The sequence below is a fragment of the Pelodiscus sinensis genome, chromosome 21 (assembly GCF_052426305.1).
Source record: "Pelodiscus sinensis isolate ZL-2025 chromosome 21, ASM5242630v1, whole genome shotgun sequence".
NCBI classification, from domain to species: domain Eukaryota; kingdom Metazoa; phylum Chordata; order Testudines; family Trionychidae; genus Pelodiscus; species Pelodiscus sinensis.
This window is the reverse complement of record NC_143072.1, coordinates 24673234-24693961: the sequence shown is the minus strand read 5'-3', so window position 1 is coordinate 24693961 and position 20728 is coordinate 24673234. Positions and strand designations below refer to the sequence as shown.

At 45.1% G+C, this 20728-nt stretch overlaps 1 protein-coding gene across 1 annotated transcript; it reads left to right on the top strand.

Moving 5' to 3' along the window:
• The first annotated feature begins 210 nt into the window (after positions 1 to 210).
• On the top strand, positions 211 to 19539 carry LOC102445716 (transient receptor potential cation channel subfamily V member 1). Its single transcript, XM_075904634.2, has 15 exons — positions 211 to 5609; positions 6539 to 6705; positions 7039 to 7191; positions 7682 to 7822; positions 8851 to 9149; positions 9776 to 9952; positions 10484 to 10648; positions 11477 to 11572; positions 12555 to 12625; positions 13341 to 13506; positions 14025 to 14091; positions 14723 to 15039; positions 16129 to 16256; positions 17626 to 17741; positions 18642 to 19539. Exons 1-15 carry the CDS (start codon positions 5296 to 5298, stop codon positions 18806 to 18808), a joined length of 2544 nt encoding a protein of 847 aa, XP_075760749.1. The 5' UTR covers positions 211 to 5295; the 3' UTR covers positions 18809 to 19539.
• Positions 19540 to 20728: the final 1189 nt, after the last annotated feature.

Below are 20728 nucleotides of genomic sequence, written 5' to 3'. Positions count from 1 at the left end.
CCAGCCGCGCTGCCCCTGACCCTCTGCCCGCCAGCCCCGCCCCCCCATCTCCCATGGCCAGCCATGCTGCCCCCGCCCCCCCTCCTGGCCAGCCCCGCCCCTCTCCCGTCCGGTTCCCCCCCCCACCCATCAATCATGTCCGGTATTTTTTCTAAACCTACCTGGTAAACCTAGTCGCAGGGGAGGGACATATTCCCCCCCATAGGCATGCTCTTCTTCCCCTTGTTCCGTGCGGGGCTGGCCTGCCCCGTCACATATGTAAACAGGCATTTAATTTGCTTTGGATAAAACATCATAGGCTGTGAATGTCGTTACAATTTGCTGTGACTATTGCAGCATGCCTTTTCATACGTGCTCAGGCCATAGAGGGCCATTGTGATCATCTAGCATGAACTGCAGAATGCAGGCCAGATATTTCACCCAAGTTCAAAGCTTCTGGCAGGGGTAAAGCACATCTTTTAGAAATGCTTTGTCTTTCTAGCCCATTCCTTGATGTAGATATCTTAGGCTGAAGGACAGACTAATAAACCAGCTTGACATAGGTACAGAAACACTTCAAATATTAAAGCTGTACTCGATATTTCACAGCTGATTAAAATAAACAAGTATTATTTCAGTTAAATGTGGTGTGAAAACAGATTAATAAGATGGTGTTTGAATTTTTTTTTAATTGGTAGAACTCTGTGCGGCTACATTTTTAAAAAAATTGTATCCACAAAAATGAGCCGCGGATAGAGGCAGCCATATCCAAGGGTGTGGATACCTGTGGACATAAAGTGAATATCTGTGGGTTTGCAGGGCTCTATTTATTGGTTATCAGCTTTCATCAACTCTGTTTAAAATCAAACTCTTCCTTTGATAGCATGTATATCCACATTATAATGACACTAGCAACCACCAGAAAGATGAACGATCCCATAAGAGTTACAGATATTCTACAAACTTTCACATTAAGTGATGTGTGCAGCTGAACCACAAAAGGAACTGATTTTCCCAGGCTGAATGTATTTGTGAAGAGGAAATCTGAAAAGGAGTGTTCATTGCTAAATGTAATTTGAAAAAAATACTGGAATTCTTGTAAAGAGCTTTGATACACTCTCGGGAATAGCTGCTATTGCTACTTCTGCTTCTAGTATAGTTCTTAATTATTATATTAGTCAAGTCCGTGTTCTTCTAGTGCACAGCCTCTGACTTACAAAACCATCAGAGTGTAGAACAATCCTGCAGACAAATTGGAGCAGAGAACTGTGTTGTTACTCCAAACAAATCACCTAAGAAGAGTAGACTCCTGAAGTTTATAGAGGAAAAAACTCCTGTAGATCAGAGAGTACTTACTGAGACTGGGTTATTTTGCAGAAAGTGGCATTTTTTGGAACTTTTGTAAGTCTTGCACGTATATTTGAACAGCATGCTTGTCCATTGTTTGTAAACTATTCCATGGTATTTATAAGAAGATGTGGTTCAGTTGGAGGCTGTTATAATCAGTATTGTTTTTTGTTGTATAGGATTGAATCTTGATATTAATTGGATTAGAAGAGCCCAAGTTAGGTACATTTTATATAGATAGCACATGAGAAATTTAAAGAAAAAATATCCAGTGAATGTTGAAGTCTCTTCTGGAATATGTTTACATCTTGCAAATTCAGACATGTATGAGGCTGTGTAGCTTTCCTGTCATTATTGAGGTTTCTACCAAGTGTTTTTTAAAACTAAAGCCTTTGGATTGAATAAAACTGGCATATTGGCAAGGAGATGAGTGAAAGGCCATTGTGCTGCTGCCTTATTGGATCTATTCTGTGGAGACACAAAGGACTCCAAGATTCAGTCTGGCATTTTGTGCCAGATATATATTTGCTTAAAGGGGACATTTTCCCCCCTTCTTAACAAACAAACAAAAAAACTCCCCATAGCCTCATGATTATTTTGTTTGCCAGTCTTTTTTCATTCTTTAAACCCATTTAGAAAATGTTCCCTGAAATACTTGTTAAGTATTTTAATACCAAACTGTAAATGAAAAGTAATGTATTGCATTATTCTCCTTATTTGCAGAATAATGTTAAAGTATTAGGAAATTTTATGTTCTATTTATTTCAATTTATTTTTGTGAGGGGATCCACAGAACTGGAAATTTAAGCAAAAATGCAGCCCAGTGTTAAATTATGGTATTATGATGTCTATTTTGTTTTATTGTTGATGCTGTAAATGTACATTTATGAATATTTTAAGACTACTTAGAAACATAGTGGGTATAGTTATTGAAAATTCAAAGAGATGTTGAGCGGTTAATGAATCCTACTGAACTGAAAATACCCGATATTATTTTATGGTTTTGCTAACTCTCCACCCTAATATATTCGAAAGGAATAAAATAGACCTGAAGCACATTTGAGATTATTGGTGAGATATTATTTGTCTATATAATAATACTCAGCATAGGAATGTTTTTATAGCTCAGGGCACATTTTATTGCAGGGTTTCATAAAAACCTTATTTTTGAAGCATTATATTTTCCAGAGAATCTGGGATTTCAGGAAATGTTTCCTGCAAAAACATTCCGCACATTCTCAAATCTGTCTAGAGGGGTACAGTGAATTTCTTTCTTTACTATTGATCCTCCAGAGTGTTTTACATCTAACCATGATAGCAGCAGCAGTTCCTACCCGCATGTCACATTCTCCTTGATGTGTCGGTATTTGCCTCTTTTCCTCTTGATCATACTGCATGTATACTTGGCTGTTTGAAACACTTTAATAAGAAAACAAATGTAGAAATATCGTGACTTCAGCATGGCAAGATGGACAAGGCAGTGTATTTTATTGTACCTATAAAAGATATTACCTCATCTACCTTGTCTCTCTAACATCCTGGAACCAACCCGACTACAACACCACTTCATTTTAGTGCATTTGTTGTCATTGTAAATCAAACAAGATCAAAGTGCTGGGCTTCCAAGATTCGCCTGTCCAGTGGCTATCTTTACTGGAACCAGTTCTCCAGTCTGTTAGCTCCATTATATCAGTTAGACACCACTGTGACTCCATGGAAGTCAGTAAGTGGTAATTTCCCACGTTAGCTGAATGTCTATTGCTCCTATATTGCTGAGCAGTCCTCATGCACAGAAACATTTGTCGAGGCTCAGTCCACTGGCTAATAGATCAACCTTTGGAGTAATGGCCTTAACCTCTATCCACAAAAGATGAACTACTACCCATCTAGTTATGTGCTCTTAACAGGCCCGTCCACAAGAACTCAGCATCTTCTGAACAGTCCTGTCCTCCAAATCCCTCTCCGCCTCAGACCCTACAAACACTGGTTTCATTCATTTCTTTAGCACACCTCCCCTTGCCATCCCTTTCTCATCCGCTTTCCCTGCTGTTGGCTCCTTACTTAGTCCTGCTTCTCTGGATTGATACTTCTCTTGCACTAACACAACTTACTCCCTACCCTTATGTCCCCTGACTCTCATCAGATGGGCAACGGTAGAACGAGAGAGCTTTGTGTGGGATAGCAGCGAGGAATCCTGTGGCACCTTATAGACTAACCAAAGTGTTGGAGCATAAGTTTTCGTGGGCAAAGACCCACTTCGTCAGATGCATGTAGTGGAAATTTCCAGAGACAGGTATAAATATGCAGGCCAGAATCAGGCTGGAGATGACGAGGTGGATCCAATCAAGGAGGATGAGGCCCACTTCTAGTAGCTGATCTGGAGGTGTGAATTCCAAGAGAGGAGAAGCTACTTTTGTAGTTAGCAAGCCATTACTGACCGGTGCAACTCCTTTCACATAAACAAGCGACTCTTGATTTATCATGGTCTGAGAACAGAGTTTGCCTTGTTGTTTCCAAACAGAGAGAGAAACTTACTTTGAACTTTAGTTATTCAGGTGCAAAGAGTTGTGAGTTGTTTTCTCCTTGCCAGGGTTCTATGATGATCTGAGGTGATGTAGTTTGCACACGCGATCCTGTGTAAGAATAATTTTCCATTTCATAGTTAGGCTTGTTGATTTATTAATCATTGTTGCTGCCTCTTGGCCGGATCATATCAGAAGGAATGTTGTTGTGTACTGATTCCACATACTGAGACTCTTTCCCTCACGTCAGGAATTATTTGAGTGACCAGGTAAGATCCCTGGGGAAAACCAAGCTGCCTGCCTAACACAATGCTAAAGGACAAGCTAGCGTGCGCTAAGGATCATGTTCTAAACAGTTGAGTGTTTCACTGGGTGGGGAGAAACCTGTTTGCCACGAATGGCTCCATGGTTGATGAAGACAAGATCCTTCATGGTACATTTCTTCTCTTCATGTTTGTGGTAAAATAGTGAAAAAAAGTTTCATGGAAAAAAATAAAAAATGACACAGATAGTGAAACTTCATGCTTCGAGGCATCAGTCGATTGCTGCAAGTGTGAAGAGGAAAATTTCTCTTCACTCTACAAGATGCTGCTTTTTAGTGAAGTTTTCATTTGAGATACTGCCTCGTCCCAAGACAGGACACCAGGACCTTACCAGATCAGTGTGCCCGTGTAGCAGTCTGTATCTTTCTATAAGCTTTATAAGAGCTCCAGGTACCTTTGTTTCCTATTCCTGCCCTGCAGCGTAGGTACCCAACATCTGGCCATGCTTTCTTTCCCTCCAGGCATGTGTGTGTTTTGATTTGCTCCTAGCTTTGTAACACTCTGAGAGTCTGCCATATTATTTCCCACTGTCAGCCACGTACTGGCGAGTGGGGGAGAATCCCTGTTGTTGATTTTCCTTCAAACCTTACCCTGGATGATGCGAATCGGATGCTTTTACTGAGAGTCAGAGCATTGCGAGCCAAGAGAGGCTCGGTGTGTCTGTGAAACAGAATACTAAGTCAGCGATTCACCAGAGCAGGGTGGAGTTAGTTGAGCAATGGACCATCTGACAGCTGTTGTGGTGGGCTCATGCGAAATGAGTTGGAGGTGATGAGAATAGAAAAGAGACAGCCCGAGCCCTAGCGAGGAAGTGACTGTCTCACAGGAACCGTGACCACAGCTGGCACCCATGGGCCTCTTCTTGGCATTCTCAGCAGTCAGGCTGAATTCCTCCCTTAATCCAAAGTTGGTTGCTCCAGTTCAGGGATGAGGTCCACTGGCCAGGAGGAGCAGTGAGTAGAAAGCCAAAATGGTTGTTCTATGCACCCTACTGATACAGGATGCCTTCACTTAAAAAACCAAACCCGTTACTGGTACAGAGCTGTAAGGGAAGCCAGACTACACCCTCACTGTTTATTAGGTGGCAGTATTAACGGCACTGGGTTCCCTGCAGCCCGCTGGCCATGTCCTCCATCCTGGGAAAGATGAAGAAACTTGGCAGTTCGGATGTGGAGGACTCTGAAGTCATGGATGAGCACACAGATGGCGAGGATTCCATTCTGGGAACCCCTGACAGTCTTCATAGCATCCAGAGCATGAAGGTCCAGCAGCTGCCCAAAAGCAACATCTTCGCGAGACGAGGCCGCTTTGGGATGGGGGACAGCGATAAGAACATGGCGCCAATGGACTCCTTGTACCAGATGGAACTGATGTCTGCTCCCGTCATCAAGTTTAATATCAATGTGGAAAGGGCAAAATTACACAGTCAATTTGCCAAGTAAGTTCCTGATATAGTGGATCCATATTCTTAGGGCATTACCAAATTCATGGCCGTGAAAAATGTGTCACAGACTGTGAACTTTTGTGTCTCCCCCTGAAATCTGGTCTCTTGTGTACTTTCACGTTATACTGATTTCACTAGGGAAACCAGAGTTTCCCAAATTGGGGTTCCTAACCCTACAGGGATTGTAGGGGTCACAAGGTTATTTTAAGGGGATCACAGTATTGCCATCCTCACATCTGTGCTGCCTTCAGAGCTGGGCGGCTGGAGAGTGGGGGCTGCTGATTGAGGGCCCCACCGCAATAATCTTGCAATCCCCCCACATCTCCTATTTAGGGGAGACCCAAATGACAATTTACAAAACACTGACATTTCACATTTAAGTAGCTGAAATCATGAAACTTGCAATTTTTAAAGTCCTAAGACCATGAAACTGACTGAAGTGAACCATGAATTTGGTAGAGCTATGCATGTTATGATGTGGTTTGGGGCTGCAAACTCCCAGTATTCACTCCTTGCACCACGGCGTTTGATTTTACAGCATACATTTCAGGATTTCCTATGCTGAATGGGAAGTACCCCAAATACTATAGTACATTTAATGACTATTTCCCATCCTGGAGCGGTATCTCTGAATACAATCTAATCTCCAGAGGAAGTCAACAGGAGGGTATTCAGGGCAAAGCTGAGATTAAAACCCAGGCATTCTTGGCTCCCGGGGCATGATCCAGGTGTTAGAGACATAGTTGCTTCATTGGATTTGCTTGTCTGGGCCTTTATGATTTTACAAACTGAACAGTTCCATATATGTACTATTCACTAATGCGCATGCCACTGAAAGCCAGTAATGGAAGTATAATCGTCTGATTGCTTTTAAGAGGCTTGCTTAATCCTTTCATTTCAGTAACTAAATTTATCCTCGTCAGGCTCCTATCTACCAATTCCATTGCAAGCTGCTCAGAAAAAGCTTTCAAATTCTACGATCGCAGAAGGATCTTTGATGCTGTAGCCCAAGGTGACACAAGTGATTTGGATGACCTGCTGATCTATCTCCATGAGACCCTGAAGCATCTCACAGACAATGAATTCAAAGGTACCTGGTAGTGTCTGATGCATCCAAATACCGTCTCCCTCTTCCAGCTGTGATGCCGAGATTAAAAGATCAGCATGGTAGTAACTTAAATACACATTAAGACGTTGGAAAGGGCTCTGGCTCATGGAGTATCTTCCCATAGACTGGGCAGTTCTCTGTGAAGCTAGTGAAAGTGTCAGAAAAGTGTGAAAGAATGTTTGTGACACTTTGAACGTCCCTGGGTTCTTCCATCCAATCAGAAGATCCCAGATCCCTTGTGATGACTGCATGTCAGTGTGTCTGAGAGCAGGTATGTTATGCCTCGTTTTACAGCTGTAACTCTTTGTGTTACAGAGCCAGAAACTGGGAAAACCTGCTTATTGAAAGCCATGCTGAATCTGCATGATGGGAAGAATGACACCATTCCCCTGCTTCTGGAAATTGCGGAGAAAACAGGCAATCTGAAAGAGTTAATTAATGCAGAATATACCGACAACTACTACAAGGGTAAGGCAGCTGGGAGAATGTCTGGCTTTGCTTAAGCCTAAGCCTGTACAGAAAGGTTATGAATAGGCTACATGAGACTATCTGAGCTCTCAGATGTTCCTCTATATCTGACCAAAACTGAAGCTCTGATTCTGGGAAAGCAGAACCACAAACTGCTAGAGAGCCTGACTTGTAGTGGGTGCTCGTGTTCTTGAAATACCTGGCTCACACCTGCCATTTATGCCAGTGACATGCTTGGTCAATGTGGTATAATGCTCTTACCCCTCTAGAGGCATTTTGGTGGGATAGGGTTGGGGGTACATTGGCGGGGGAGCAACGAAGCCTGCATTTGCCTCCATTAACGAATAGAACATTGCTGTCTCCAGGGCTGTTCAATGTGTCCCTTTTCACCACTGCATTAGCCTCAGAAGAAGGCACCAGTAGTGTCCAACAGCTGTTTCTCGGTGTTATGTGACCTGAGAGTTCCACGGGCTGATGAGTGTTTCCCTAGGTCAGACTGCTCTCCACATTGCCATCGAGAGGAGGAATATGTACTTGGTGAAGCTCTTGGTTCAAAATGGAGCAGATGTTCATGCACGAGCCCACGGGGAGTTCTTCCGGAAAATCAAAGGGAAGCCTGGCTTTTATTTTGGTAGGGAAAACGAGGAGCATGATGCTTGATTTCATTCACTGGTCAACTTACCAAGAGACATGTTTCAAGTGTGAGCTGTTCAAGTTGGCTGTTATCACTCAAGAAAGAGATCTAGGAGTCAGCGCGGCTCTGAAAATGTCCACGCAATGTGCAGTTAAAAAAGCAAACAGAATGTTGGGAGTCATTAGAAAAGGGGTAGAGAATAGGACAGAAAATATCTTAACTGCTTCTCTGTAAATTCATGGTGCATACAGGGTATGTCAGCATTGCAGCATTTGGTTTTTCGAAAACAAACAAACAAACAAACAAACAAACAAACCACCTTTGCCTTTTGAATTACATGTGTATTTTTTTATGCGTTTGTATCTTTATTAGAGGCAGCTTCTAGTGCTGCACTTGATATTTCTGTAATAATCTATTTTCAATGGGCTGGGGATGCTATAATCCAGTCTTAAAAAATTGTCCCTGCCTAAAACTTAGTGTGTGAGATCCCAGCACGAGAATTCTCTTTCTGGGGAAACTCTCCTGGCACATTCAGTCCTTTTAATCAAAATGCATAGGTCCCAGTCTACGTGCATTTCTAATCTGATAATTCTGGGTTTTTTCAACTCTCTATATGTTGGGCCCACATAACCTCAGTGTATTGATCAGCAAGGTATGAACATGTTGACTAAGGGATGAAACTCACCCATGTGACAGGTGCAGCATTTGAACCTGCTACCCTGCGTGCCCTAGGTGGTTGCCCTAGCCCCTAGTCCACAGCAGAACCCACCCTACTGCTCTACCTTGAGGGCATCCCTTATCCTGCCTCCCTGGTGTCAGAGCCAGGTGCTTAATCCCATCGGAAAATATATTTTTTTACAGTGAGACTAGGATTTGGCACAGTATTTGATGGAGAACTGCTCTCCCCTATCCAGGCATGGTGGGAGGTGTGGACTTTACATTTTCCTTCCCCTTTAAGCTCATAAAGGTGACTTTTGTACATACGGTGAGTTTTCTGACCAGTGGTTCATGTTGCTTGCCATTAGGTGAACTCCCGCTTTCCTTGGCTGCCTGCACCAACCAGCTAGCCATTGTGAAATTCCTCCTGGAGAATCCGTATCATCCAGCCAATATAGCTGCCCAGGACTCCATGGGCAATATAGCTCTGCACGCCTTGGTAGAGATTGCAGATAACACCAAAGATAACACCAAATTTGTAACCAAGATGTACAACAACATTTTGATACTTGGTGCCAAAATTAACCCAATGCTGAAGCTGGAAGAGATCACTAACAAGAAGGGATTGACTCCTTTAACCCTGGCTGCAAAGAAAGGGAAGATAGGGGTAGGTGTACACATACTGTTACCATTTCAAATAACACACACTATAGTTAAACATTTACATAGGGAACATGTCATTATTTGCTGCCTGGGCTTAGCGGACCAAGAGGGTGGAAAATTGTATAGGACTTAACCCTGGAGATGGAAAAGCAAAGCTTCTTTGGCATCGTCTAGGTTATGTATCCCAAGAGAATCCTGCAGTTCCATGTCACATCTGTCAGCCTAGATGGAAACAGTAGAAGTGCTCTGGCTGCTCTCTCGGGTGGACTAGGTAGCACATTTTTGACTGGCTGTCATGGCCAACTCCGAAACATTTCCCCTTCACCAGGACAGTGGCCTCAAAGGGGTATGAAAGAGGTGTTGAGAGGCCAAAGACAGCCACAAATCTTAACTGGAGAGGCACTTTTGTGTTGCTGCATTGGCCTGTTTGCTACATTTGTATTACCCTGTTCCCCAGAACCCAGCATGATCACTGGCTGGTGGATATTGCAAGCTGTGAGCTATATAGTATCCTAATGGCTTGAGTTCTGTGAAGTTAAGCCAGGGAAGAATCAGGCCTCCTATGTCATTGAGCAACAAAAAATCTACCACAGCTGAAACGTTGATCATGTGTCCTTCTTTTTTTATTAGATTTTCGCCTACATCCTTAGACGAGAGATCAAAGAGCCTGAGTGTAGGCATCTGTCGAGAAAGTTCACTGAATGGGCCTATGGCCCCGTCCACTCATCTCTTTATGACCTGTCCTCCATCGACACCTGTGAGAGAAACTCAGTGCTTGAGATCATCGCATATAGCAGCAAAACACCAGTGAGTAAGAAACCTCCTCTACACGTTGATTTTGGGTTCAGTGGTGAGCTGTGATGTGTGCAGTGTATCTCTCCCTTGCGCCATGGTACAGAGCAGTGATTTAGTTCTTGGCATGGGTATATTTACTGATGCTTCTTTTGCCACCTGACTTTGGAAGCTGACCCCAGGACTTTCTATTGCAAATTCTCCCCATTGGCTTGAAGCCAATAGTACAATTCATTGGAACGCTCGCTCAGACAAGTAAACGTGTTCCACAGTCATGCCACACTGCGTGTCTGTGCTGTATGTCTTTCCCTGCACTCCTTGGGGCAGGGCCCTGGGTGACAGGCCTCCTGGCTTCTGTGCACAGCTCTGTTCCTGCGTCTCTGGGCAGCTCTGGACAGATCCCTTGGCTGTAGGGATAATGACACTTCCCTGCCTGCTGAGAACTGGAGACTCTGTTTGTTGGGGGTGATGACATTTCACCCTTGGCAGGTGCGATCTCAGCATATGTGTGTACTGGCTTCCTTCTCTCTCTCCCCACCTTTGCAGAATCGCCATGAGATGCTGCTGGTGGAGCCCCTGAACAGGCTGCTGCAGGACAAGTGGGACCGATTTGTCAAACGCCTGTTTTATTTCAACTTCTTTGTTTATACCATGCACATTGTCATACTCACCCTGGCCGCCTACTTCAGACCAGTGGAGAAAGATAAAAAGGTACTTTCCTGGTCATGCGCATCGGTGCGACCACCCCGGGTATGAATTCCCAGGCCTGCTTGCCATGTTCACAATGCTAGACTCTACAGAATAGTGATAGAAATGTAGCCGTGTTAGTCTGGTGTAGCTGAAACAAAAAACAGGACTAGGCAGCACTTTAAAGACTAACAAGATGGTTCATTAGATGATGAGCTTCCGTGGGCCAGACCCACTTCCTCAGATCAGATAGTGGAAGAAAATTGTCACAACCATATATACCAAAGGATACAATTAATACATTTTTTAATTGTATCCTTTGGTATATATGGTTGTGACAATTTTCTTCCACTATTTGAGCTGAGGAAGTGGGTCTGGCCCACGGAAGCTCATCATCTAATAAACCATCTTGTTAGTCTTTAAAGTGCTACATAGTCCTGTATTTTGTTTCAGACTCTACAGAATTCTTCCCTCTGTCCCGAGTGATGGGGACAATAAGCGCAGGGGAGAGATTGCTCCTCCAGTCCCCTCCTTGGAGAATGGAGAAAGCTGTGTTTTTAGGGACCAATCCTAGGGGAAGCTGAGCACCTTTAGCTGCTCAGCAGATAGCAGTGTTCTCTGTAAGCCAGGCCCTTGTGCAATTTCCCAGGAGAGATTCACACGCTTTCCAGCTGATTAGCAGAGCGCCCATAGCTAGGTCTTTGGTTGCTACTGGTGGTGCACATTCGCACACGCCTCCATGCACATAAAACATGTATTCTGCACACGGACGGAGAAGATTAGAGGGAACATTGGGAGACAAGTTGTTTTCCATCTCCAGCTGAGCTGACCCTTTGCTCCTATGTTCTGCAGCCTCCCTTCAGATTTGAATACACAACCGGGGAGTATTTCCGAGTCATCGGAGAGATCCTGAGTGTGCTGGGAGGTGTCTATTTCTTTTGCAGAGGGGTAAGAGCTTTGAAATTTCTCCTTCAAGCCCCGTGGATGAGTGGGAGCCAAAAATAGGCGTCATTCCCCTGGTTTGGGCTAGTTGCTCTTAGAGTCTGTCTCTCACTTGAAAGCTAGAGCTAGTTTTTAATGGCACAGCCGGGATTTATCACATTTCTATTGAGCTACAAAGCTAAAGCGCAGTTGCCTGTCATCCTACTGTATGAGAGGAAAGTCCCTACAAAGTCTACATGTGCCTGAGCATGGATACCAGCCAAGACCAGGCTCAAGGGGGTGCTGAATATAGCCAGGGCCTGCACCATTAAGAACTTAAGAGCTCTTCAGTTCCAGGTTGGAGACAAACAGCAACTGTATTGTGGCCAGCGTAAAGGACGCACCGCAAGTACAATGTGAGCACAGTTGCTCAGTGAGTGAGTGAGTGGGCTGCTGTCTCCGGCACAAGCCACAAGATCCAATCTAGCCCTGCCCTGAGGGGATAACCGGAATTAAGGCCTGTGCTTCCTGGACTGCATGTTGCATTAAGAGGTCCTTGTGGACTAACTTGGGCTGAGCTGTTTTCCAGCTTGGACCCGACTCAGCAGACCTCCCCGGCACTTAGGGGCAGCGGTGGCAGCAGCGGCAGCATTTTCAAACCGTTTGACCGAGATAACAGCCAGGACTTAGATACTCTCCTGTCCCCAGTGGCACCGTCAGCCTTATGCTGCTGAAGCCCTCTGCCCTCTCCAGTTAGAAGGCTGCTCTGCAGTGCGGTGCCCTGAAAGGCTGGCAGTTCAGTGGTCAGAGGCGTGCCAGAGACAGCCCCCTCGAGGACGGCACAGGGAGTTGTGGCTGGTCCTGCTGACCCCCTGCAAGGCAGTAAAACAGCAGCGGGTTGGCAAAACGGGAGTGTGGGACGCTTGGGAGTTAAAGGGTCCCCTTGGCAGCTGCACAGCAGAAATGTCCTTGGGACCTGAAACTGGCCTTTCGTCTCCCTTTTTTGCAGATCCAATATTTCCTGCAGAGGCGGCCGTCCTTAAAGACTCTGCTAGCTGACAGTTACAGTGAGGTTCTTTTGTAAGCTTCTCAGCAACTTCTTGCTCTGTGTTTGAATGGGGCTTTTAGGAAGCTACGGGACTCATGGTCTCAAGCCAGGCATCACATGTCCAGGCTTTGCAATAAGCATAGTGAGCACAGGGCTTTCCATCCCTAGTTCTCCTGGCACTTTGCATGGGGGGAAAGGGAGACTCCAGGTTATCACCGGGTGGAGAAAGTGAGTGCTGAGAGGTTAACTGTCTGGTCCCAGGAATAGCTCCAGGACTCCCGACTTACAGCCCGATGCTCTGTGCACAGGCCCTCTCCTGTCCCCAGTGGCACCTTCAGCCTTATGCTGCTGGAGCCTTCTGCCCTCTCCAGTTAGAAGGCTGCTCTGCAGTGCGGTGCCCTGAAAGGCTGGCAGTTCAGTGGTCAGAGGCGTGCCAGAGACAGCCCCCTCGAGGACGGCACAGGGAGTTGTGGCTGGTCCTGCTGACCCTCTGCAAGGCAGTAAAACAGCAGCGGGTTGGCAAAACGGGAGTGTGGGACGCTTGGGAGTTAAAGGGAAAGGAACGGAGTGGGGTGGAGAAGAGAAGTGCGGAGGAAAGGGAAGGAGTCTCTCAAGGGATGGAGGCTGGCCTAGGAAAACATGTCTACCTGGGTTCTTATGAGCTGATGCCACTGCATATGTCTTCCCTCCTTTCTTGCCTGCCTGGGAGGATCTGCACCCTATGCTTGGCCCACACTTGTCTTTCAGCTTTGTCCACTCCCTGTTCCTGCTGACTTCGGCGGTGCTGTACTTCTGTGGCCAGGAGCTCTACGTGGCATTCATGGTGTTTTCCTTGGCACTGGGCTGGGCTAACATGCTGTACTACACCCGAGGCTTCCAGCAGATGGGAATTTACTCTGTCATGATTGAGAAGGTCAGTCTAGGGAGCAGCTGCAAGCTCTGCTGAATTTGCCCAGGCCTGAGAGGTGCCACCACTGGCTCACCCCATGGTTTAAACCAGGGAAAGCCGATTTATTTTCAACTTGGGGGATAATCTACCTCACTGCTCCCAGGGAGTTTGAAAAGGCGCATGCCCATAACTCTCCTCTCCTCCATTATTTTCAGACCTTCTCTGCAATGAAATCAGACCTCTTCATGTGGTCTGACCAACCAGCCCATAGAGGGGGACACAAAGCCACATTGTCTTAACTTGGTTCACATGAAAGGTTGGCATGTGATATATTTGGCATGAGATAGATTACATATGGATGAAAGAGGCTTTAGGAATAATGCTAAGGGTTTGGTCGCCTATATTGACAAGGAAACTTGGTCATGGCGTAAGACAAGGGCACTGAATTCACACTGTAGGGTGCCTTCCTGGAGCCAGACCTGGACTTTCCACCACTCTTGGGTGTAGCTTGTGTTACATTCTTATGAAATGTTCTGTTTCAGATGATCCTGAGGGATTTATGTCGCTTCATGTTTGTCTACCTAGTATTTCTCTTTGGATTTTCCACAGGTAATAACACCCCGGGGGTTATTTATTCCTGTTTCTTTCTTAGAGAATCACGTTTAGCAAAAATCACCTTTTCAGTTAATTTAGAATTCCCTTTATCAACTAAAAACCTAAGAAATCTACATCATGTCCCGGAACAGAATCTCTAGTGCACAAAAAATACAACTTAGCATTTATGTGGGGCTTTTTACCCATAGATCTCAAAGTGGCTGCCCAAGCAGCATTGTTCCCATTTTACAGATGGAGAAACTAGGGGTATGTCTACACTACCCCGCTAGTTTGAACTAGCACGAGGTGTACCGGTAGTTCGGAATAGGAATAGGAATCCTAGTCCGAACTACCTAGTTCGAGCCCCGTGTAGCCGCGCGCTAGTTCGAACTAGCGGGGTAGTGTAGACATACCCTAGGATACTACATTTTCAAGGAACCTCTGATTTTGGATCTCTCCATGTTCAGTGCCCAACTTCAGAATCTTGGAGACTGATTTTTCAGCATTCCTGACTTCCCACAACTCTGCCTGCAGTTAGTGGCCATCACGATATTATATCTAATCAGATTCCTTTTGGCAAGTTTCTCAGTGTTTGCAAAATGAGCATGGTCTCTGAGTATTTTTTTCTTGTGTACATTTGCAACAGCTGTGGTGACTCTGATTGAAGATGACAATGAGGGACAAGAAAATGAGACTTCTCCCTGCTCCCGAGGAAGCCAGGTGAAGCGTGGCTGCTTGTCGTACAATAATCTGTATTACACCTGCCTGGAGCTGTTCAAGTTCACCATCGGCATGGGAGATCTAGAGTTCACTGAAAACTACAGGTTCAAGTCTGTCTTCGTCATCTTGTTGGTCCTCTATGTCATCCTCACCTACATTCTGCTGCTCAACATGCTGATTGCGCTGATGGGGGAAACTGTGAACAAGATCGCACAAGAGAGCAAGAGCATCTGGAAGCTCCAGGTTTGTCGATCACCCAGAATTCTGGTCTTCTTTTTGGAAATGGAAAGAGAACTTAGGGGAGAAGAGCTGTGAGGGGAATCAGGAGGGACTGGCATGTTTCTAAACTTGCAGATCTTCATGGCTTTGTATCTCCTGATTCCTTGTGCATGAGTACAAGCCTTTAGGACTGTCCTTGGCCCCTTTCCTCATTTAGTGTATGATGCGCTGTTTAAGTAGATGTTCTCAATAGGCACCAAATAGTTCACAGATGTTTGCAGTTTAAGAAAATATTTTTATCATCAGACAATAACAGGCTCAAAATCAGGAGGGCTACGTCTAGACTGGCATGATTTTCCGGAAATGCTTTTAACGGAAACGTTTTCCATTAAAAGCATTTTCGGAAAAGAGCGTCTAGATTGGCACGGACGCTTTTTCGCAAAAGCACTTTTTGCGGAAAAGCGTCCGTGGCCAATCTTGACGCGCTTTTGCGCAAAAAAGCCGCGATCGCCATTTTCGCGATTGGGGCTTTTTTGCGCAAAACAAATCTGAGCTGTCTACACTGGCCCTTTTGCACAAAAGTTTTGCGCAAAAGGGACTTTTGCCCGAACGGGAGCAGCATAGTATTTCCGCAAGAAGCACTGATTTCTTATAGTAGGAAGTCAGTGCTTTTGTGGTAATTCAAGTGGCCAGTGTAGACAGCTGGCAAGTTTTTCCGGAAAAGCGACTGATTTTCTGGAAAAACTGGCCAGTCTAGACATAGCCAAGGTGTTTAGGCTCTTGACAATGGAAAGCCATGATCAGACTCTGAAAAGACATTCTGCATTGGAAGAAAGCAAATGCCTTCTGCCAGGCTTGCAGGCACTGCCATGTCAGCTTTTGTGTAAGAAAAGAAACCCTGTAGTTTAACTGCATAGCAGTAATCGTCCATCATTTTAAAAAGCAAACTTGTAGAGAAATTGTGTATCTTGTGGGTGGTGTGATCATTGTCCTACGCTGGGAATGCAGGTGAACCTTTGGGGATTTTTGTTTTATAAAGATAGGAATTGCCTTCTGTATAAATAGAGTTAAACACAGCTGTTCCCCATTCCCCTTGCTTTTTTCAATTGGTAGCGAGCCATTACCATCTTGAATATCGAAAATAGCTACCTGAACTGCATGATAAGCTCATTCCGATCTGGGAAGCGAGTCTTAGTGGGAACCACACCTGATGACAAGGATGACTATAGATGGTGTTTCAGGTAACCTGGTTTTAGCTTCAGTAGATACATCTTGACAGGCCTGGTAATTGGATGTGGGGCTCTGAAACTGGGTGACCAAAAATTGCACTAAGTGATGGCAGTTCAGTGGCCTGGGTGAAACGGGTTCTTAGTCGGATTCACAGCAGACTGGGTCCAGGCTGCTGGGTCTGCGATGCCACAACGCCAAGGAGAACTTCTATATTATACTAGCAGCATTGTGTCCTGTTTAATACTGAAGACTAGCACTTTTCAGCTTGGAAAAGAAGAGACTAAGGGGGATATTATAGAGGTCTATAAAATCATGAGTGGTTTGGAGAAAATGAATAAGGAAAAGTTATTTATTTGTTTCCATAATATAAGAACTAGGGGTCACCAAATGAAATTAATGGGCAGCAGGTTTAAAACAAATAAAAGGAAGTTCTTCACACAGCGCACAGTCAACCTGTGGAACTCCTTGCCTGAGGAGGTTGTGAAGGCTAGGACTATAACAGGGTTTAAAAGAGAACTAGATAAATTCATGGAGGTTAAGTCCATTAATGGCTATTAGCCAGGATGGGTAAGGAGTGGTGTCTATAGCATCTATCATTGCTGTCAGACTCGAGAAAACTCATAGCTCAGTTATTCATGAGCAGATATATTGCAGCTGAGCTTTTCCTTTCCACGTTGCTTTACTTCTTGGGCCCTCATGATGCAAATTTCTCAGTGAGGAGAATCCTGCCTGAGCGTAGAGGATGAGTATCTGACTTGTGCAGCGGGAATGTCTATGACATTCCCTTGGCAAACCATGAAGTGTTGGCAGAACTGCGAGCTGGTGAGAGTCTGAACTCTTCCTTGGCCAGTGGATCTGCATACTCATGGATTCCCAAGCTCACGGCCACCCCCTTTGCCCTGGGACTCAAGGACAGTGTGTAACTGGGGGGATCCTTCGCTGTTTCTCTGCATCACATGAGATGACTTTGAGCCGGGAGGGTGCCTGCTCAGGAAACAGTACTGAATTCGCTGTGTGAAATTGCCGCTCTCCATCACGCTGAGAGTGACCTTTTGCAAATATCCAGTAGATGGAGAATTGTATTTGGGATATTAAGGACCTTAATATAGAGCATTAACCCACAGGGAGCTTTAATCCGTCAGGAAGATTAGGCCAGCAGCATTCTGCAATACTTTACTGCACAAAAATTCCAGGGTCATTGCTGTGAACTTTGAGTACTTCAGGACTAGTACTTACGGTTCTACGTGGGACTTGTCCCCACAGAGAACTGGTTGAGTAAGCAAGTGATACCATGAGTGCCTTGAGACTCTAGATCCCTTTCTGCAGAATAGATGAGATCCCCTTTTCAAGCTGAAATCCCTCTTGTTGTTCTCTCTCCAGAGTCGATGAGGTGAACTGGTCCACGTGGAACACTAACCTGGGCATAATCAACGAGGAGCCTGGGTACAGCACGGGCTTGAAGCGAAACTTGAGTTTTTCTTTTAAGTCTAGCAGAGGTGAGGAATCCAGGCATGTGGACACGCTGGTTCTACCCATAGTCAGATATTAGATTATACATTTGGGTTATCGAGGTAGTGCAATTTATACATTTCTCAGGGAGACTTCAAAAGCTACATGGACAGTCGCAGAATGAATACAGTGAGCAAAAGAATTAAAATGAACTAGCCCCTTATTCATTGTCCACTTTGATTCCTTGGAACATGCTAGCTCCCTCAGATTCCTCACTCTGGATGTTTGGATGGTGTGTAAGGAGAGGCACTTCTTGGTGATGGCAGCAGAATACCATGGGAGTTGCCCTTAGAGGGCCCCGACCCCCCAACATAGTAGCCCACTAGCCAGTGCAGAAAAACCCAACTCATACATCAGTGGGCATACTTGTCAGCTTAAAAGAATGGGAAACTAACAGAAAAATAAAACTCATAGGCTGTGTCTAGACTGGCAAGTTTTTCCACAAAATTATCTGCTTTTGCGGAAAAACTTGTCAGCTGTCTACACTGGCCGCTTGAATTTCCGGAAAAGCACTAACGATCTCATGTAAGATTGTCAGTGCTTTTCCGGAAATACTATGCTGCTCCCGTTCAGGCAAAAAGGCCAGTGTAGACAGCACAGTACTATTTTCCGCAAAAAAGCCCCGATCGCGAAAATGGTGATCGGGGCTTTTTTGCAGAAAAGCGTCTGTGGCCAATCTAGACGCGCTTTTCCGAAAATGCTTTTAATGGAAAACTTTTCCATTAAAAGCATTTACGGAAAATCATGCCAGTATAGACGTAGCCAAAAAGCAGAAGTAGAGAATTTATTCTATTAAGTTTACACCAGCTTCCTTCTGTGTTGGCAACCAGGAATGTTCTAGTCTGTTTCTATAGGAGAAAAACAATAACAGCCACTTTTCTGAAAAGTTTCAGGGAAAAACTGGAAGACCTTGGTTCCACTTTTGAGAGATGGGAGCAGGCGAGAAGTGGCACAGAAACAGCCAGAAGACGCCAAGTTAAAACCCATTTTGGAACGCGATTGTGAGCCTGAAGCCTCTGAGGAAAGGAAGGATTCACTTCCGAAGTCGGCGTAGATTTTTATTGTTGTATTTTGTTCTTAAGAAGGTGGCTAAGTATAATTGTTTTTAAGTGTATTGCCTGTATTCACAGACCATGGATTCGGAGTCCTTTATGTGAACAGGGCATTGTGGCTAAAGGACAGAGGACGTTACTGTATGTAATGACTTGTAATGACTTAAACATGCTGAGTGAACAGTGTGTTGGGTTAAGGCCATGTTTCCATGGTTATTTCCAACATGTCTGCCAAAAATTGGTCATTAAGTCTCTGTGATTCGTTAGCTATTTACTTCCAGATCAACATCTGAAGGCTCCTTTGAATTTTCTACGGTACTTCACACAGGCTGGTTAAAAGCAGGAAATAAAGTAAGTATTTTTGCCCACACGGAGTTTTCCTCATCTCCCAGTGGAAAAACTACAAATGGCCTAGACGAGGGATCGGCAACCTTTCAGAAGTGGCATGCCAAGATTGAACTTATTTGTGGATCTGTGCGCCAGAGGAGAGGGCTAGGGGGCAGGGGCAGGCTGCATACAGTGACCATATTTTCTGAACCAGCTGCAGCTAGGGAGAATGGTTTAATTTAAATTATTAAACAGATTAAATGTTTTAACTTTCTCATGTTAGTTTATCAAACTTCATTTTAAATAAAGTAAAGTATTACATCTGACACAAAAGGTTCCGATGTTTTCTTTATTTATGGCAGGGGTTGGGAATCTTTTTTTGGTCGGGGGGTCACTGACGCACAGAAAAATCAGTTGAGGACCACATGAGTGAGAAGCAAAAAAATTCCTCCAAAAAAAACCCAACCCTCACTGATGTGGCCCCCAACTGAGACACCTCACTGCTATGGTGCTCCAGCCCCACAGAGCGAGGGGAAGGGATAGAGAAGACTGAGTTTTAGGCTTTCCCATAGGCCAGATTTACTTTTCTGAGGTGCCAGAGTTAGTGGATTTTATGGACCCCTTAGACAAGTGGTCTCCAACCTTTTTACACCCAAGATCACTTTTTAAATGATAGAACAAGCCAAGATCTACTGCCCCGCCCCTTCCTTGAAGCCCCGCCCTCTCTATTCTCCTCCTCTCCATCACTTGCTATCCCCAACCCTTATACTGCTGCTTTTTTCCCCAATTCTTCTGTAGGAAGAGGTTTTTCCAACATTTGGCCTGTCTAGACTGGAACCAATGTGAGAAAACCCCTTCTTTTGGAAGCCCCCTTATTCCTCGTGGAAAGAGGAACGTAGGGGTGACCAAAAGAGCCTGTTTGCTCTTCCATTAAAAAAAGTGGAAGAACAAACGAACGCATCCCTGGATTCAGAAGAGTTTTTCTGGGATATCTCTGGAATCCTGAAAAATTCCTGCAGTCCAGCCGTACCCTTGCTGGGTTGAGACAGGATGTGAGGCTCTGGGATGGGAATGAGGGATTTGGGTGTGGGAAGGAGTGAGAGGTGCAAGCTCTGAGAGGAAATCCGGATGCAGGAGGAGGTGGAGAAGGGGATGCTGGCTTGGGGAGGGAGCTCCAGGCCTGGCAGTGTTGGGGTCAGATGGAGGGTTGAGGTACTAAGCAAGCCACAGGCTTGTGGATGTGAGGGTTCAGGAATTTGGTTTGGGGTATGTGAGGGGCTCAGGGCAGGGGGTTCCAGTGTATGAGAGGTTCAGATCTAGGACAAAGGTGGGTGCAGGAATGTTGTCATGCTGTGACCAGATGGGGGCTTGGCCCCAATTGGGGGTTTGTCAGCCAGGCTTCATTTTTAAATAAAATACTGTGTCAAACACAGAAAATTTCTGCATTGTCTTTATGAGAAGGGCGGGGACCTGTTTTGAGTCAGGGGGGCACTGACCCACAGAAAAGTCAGTTGGAGCCACACAAGTGAGCTGCAAAAAAACCCAAAAAACCCTCCTCCAACCCCCCCTCCCCACAGAGAAGGGACGTCCCAGCG

Bases quoted from the DNA above. Each gene is read 5' to 3' on its own strand.
- LOC102445716 (XM_075904634.2), top strand. From the start codon at position 5,296: ATGTCCTCCATCCTGGGAAAGATGAAGAAACTTGGCAGTTCGGATGTG. The intron at 7,823-8,850 runs GTAGGGAAAACG...GCTTGCCATTAG, and splicing joins GAAGCCTGGCTTTTATTTTG to GTGAACTCCCGCTTTCCTTG. The intron at 12,626-13,340 runs GTAAGCTTCTCA...CTTGTCTTTCAG, and splicing joins AGTTACAGTGAGGTTCTTTT to CTTTGTCCACTCCCTGTTCC.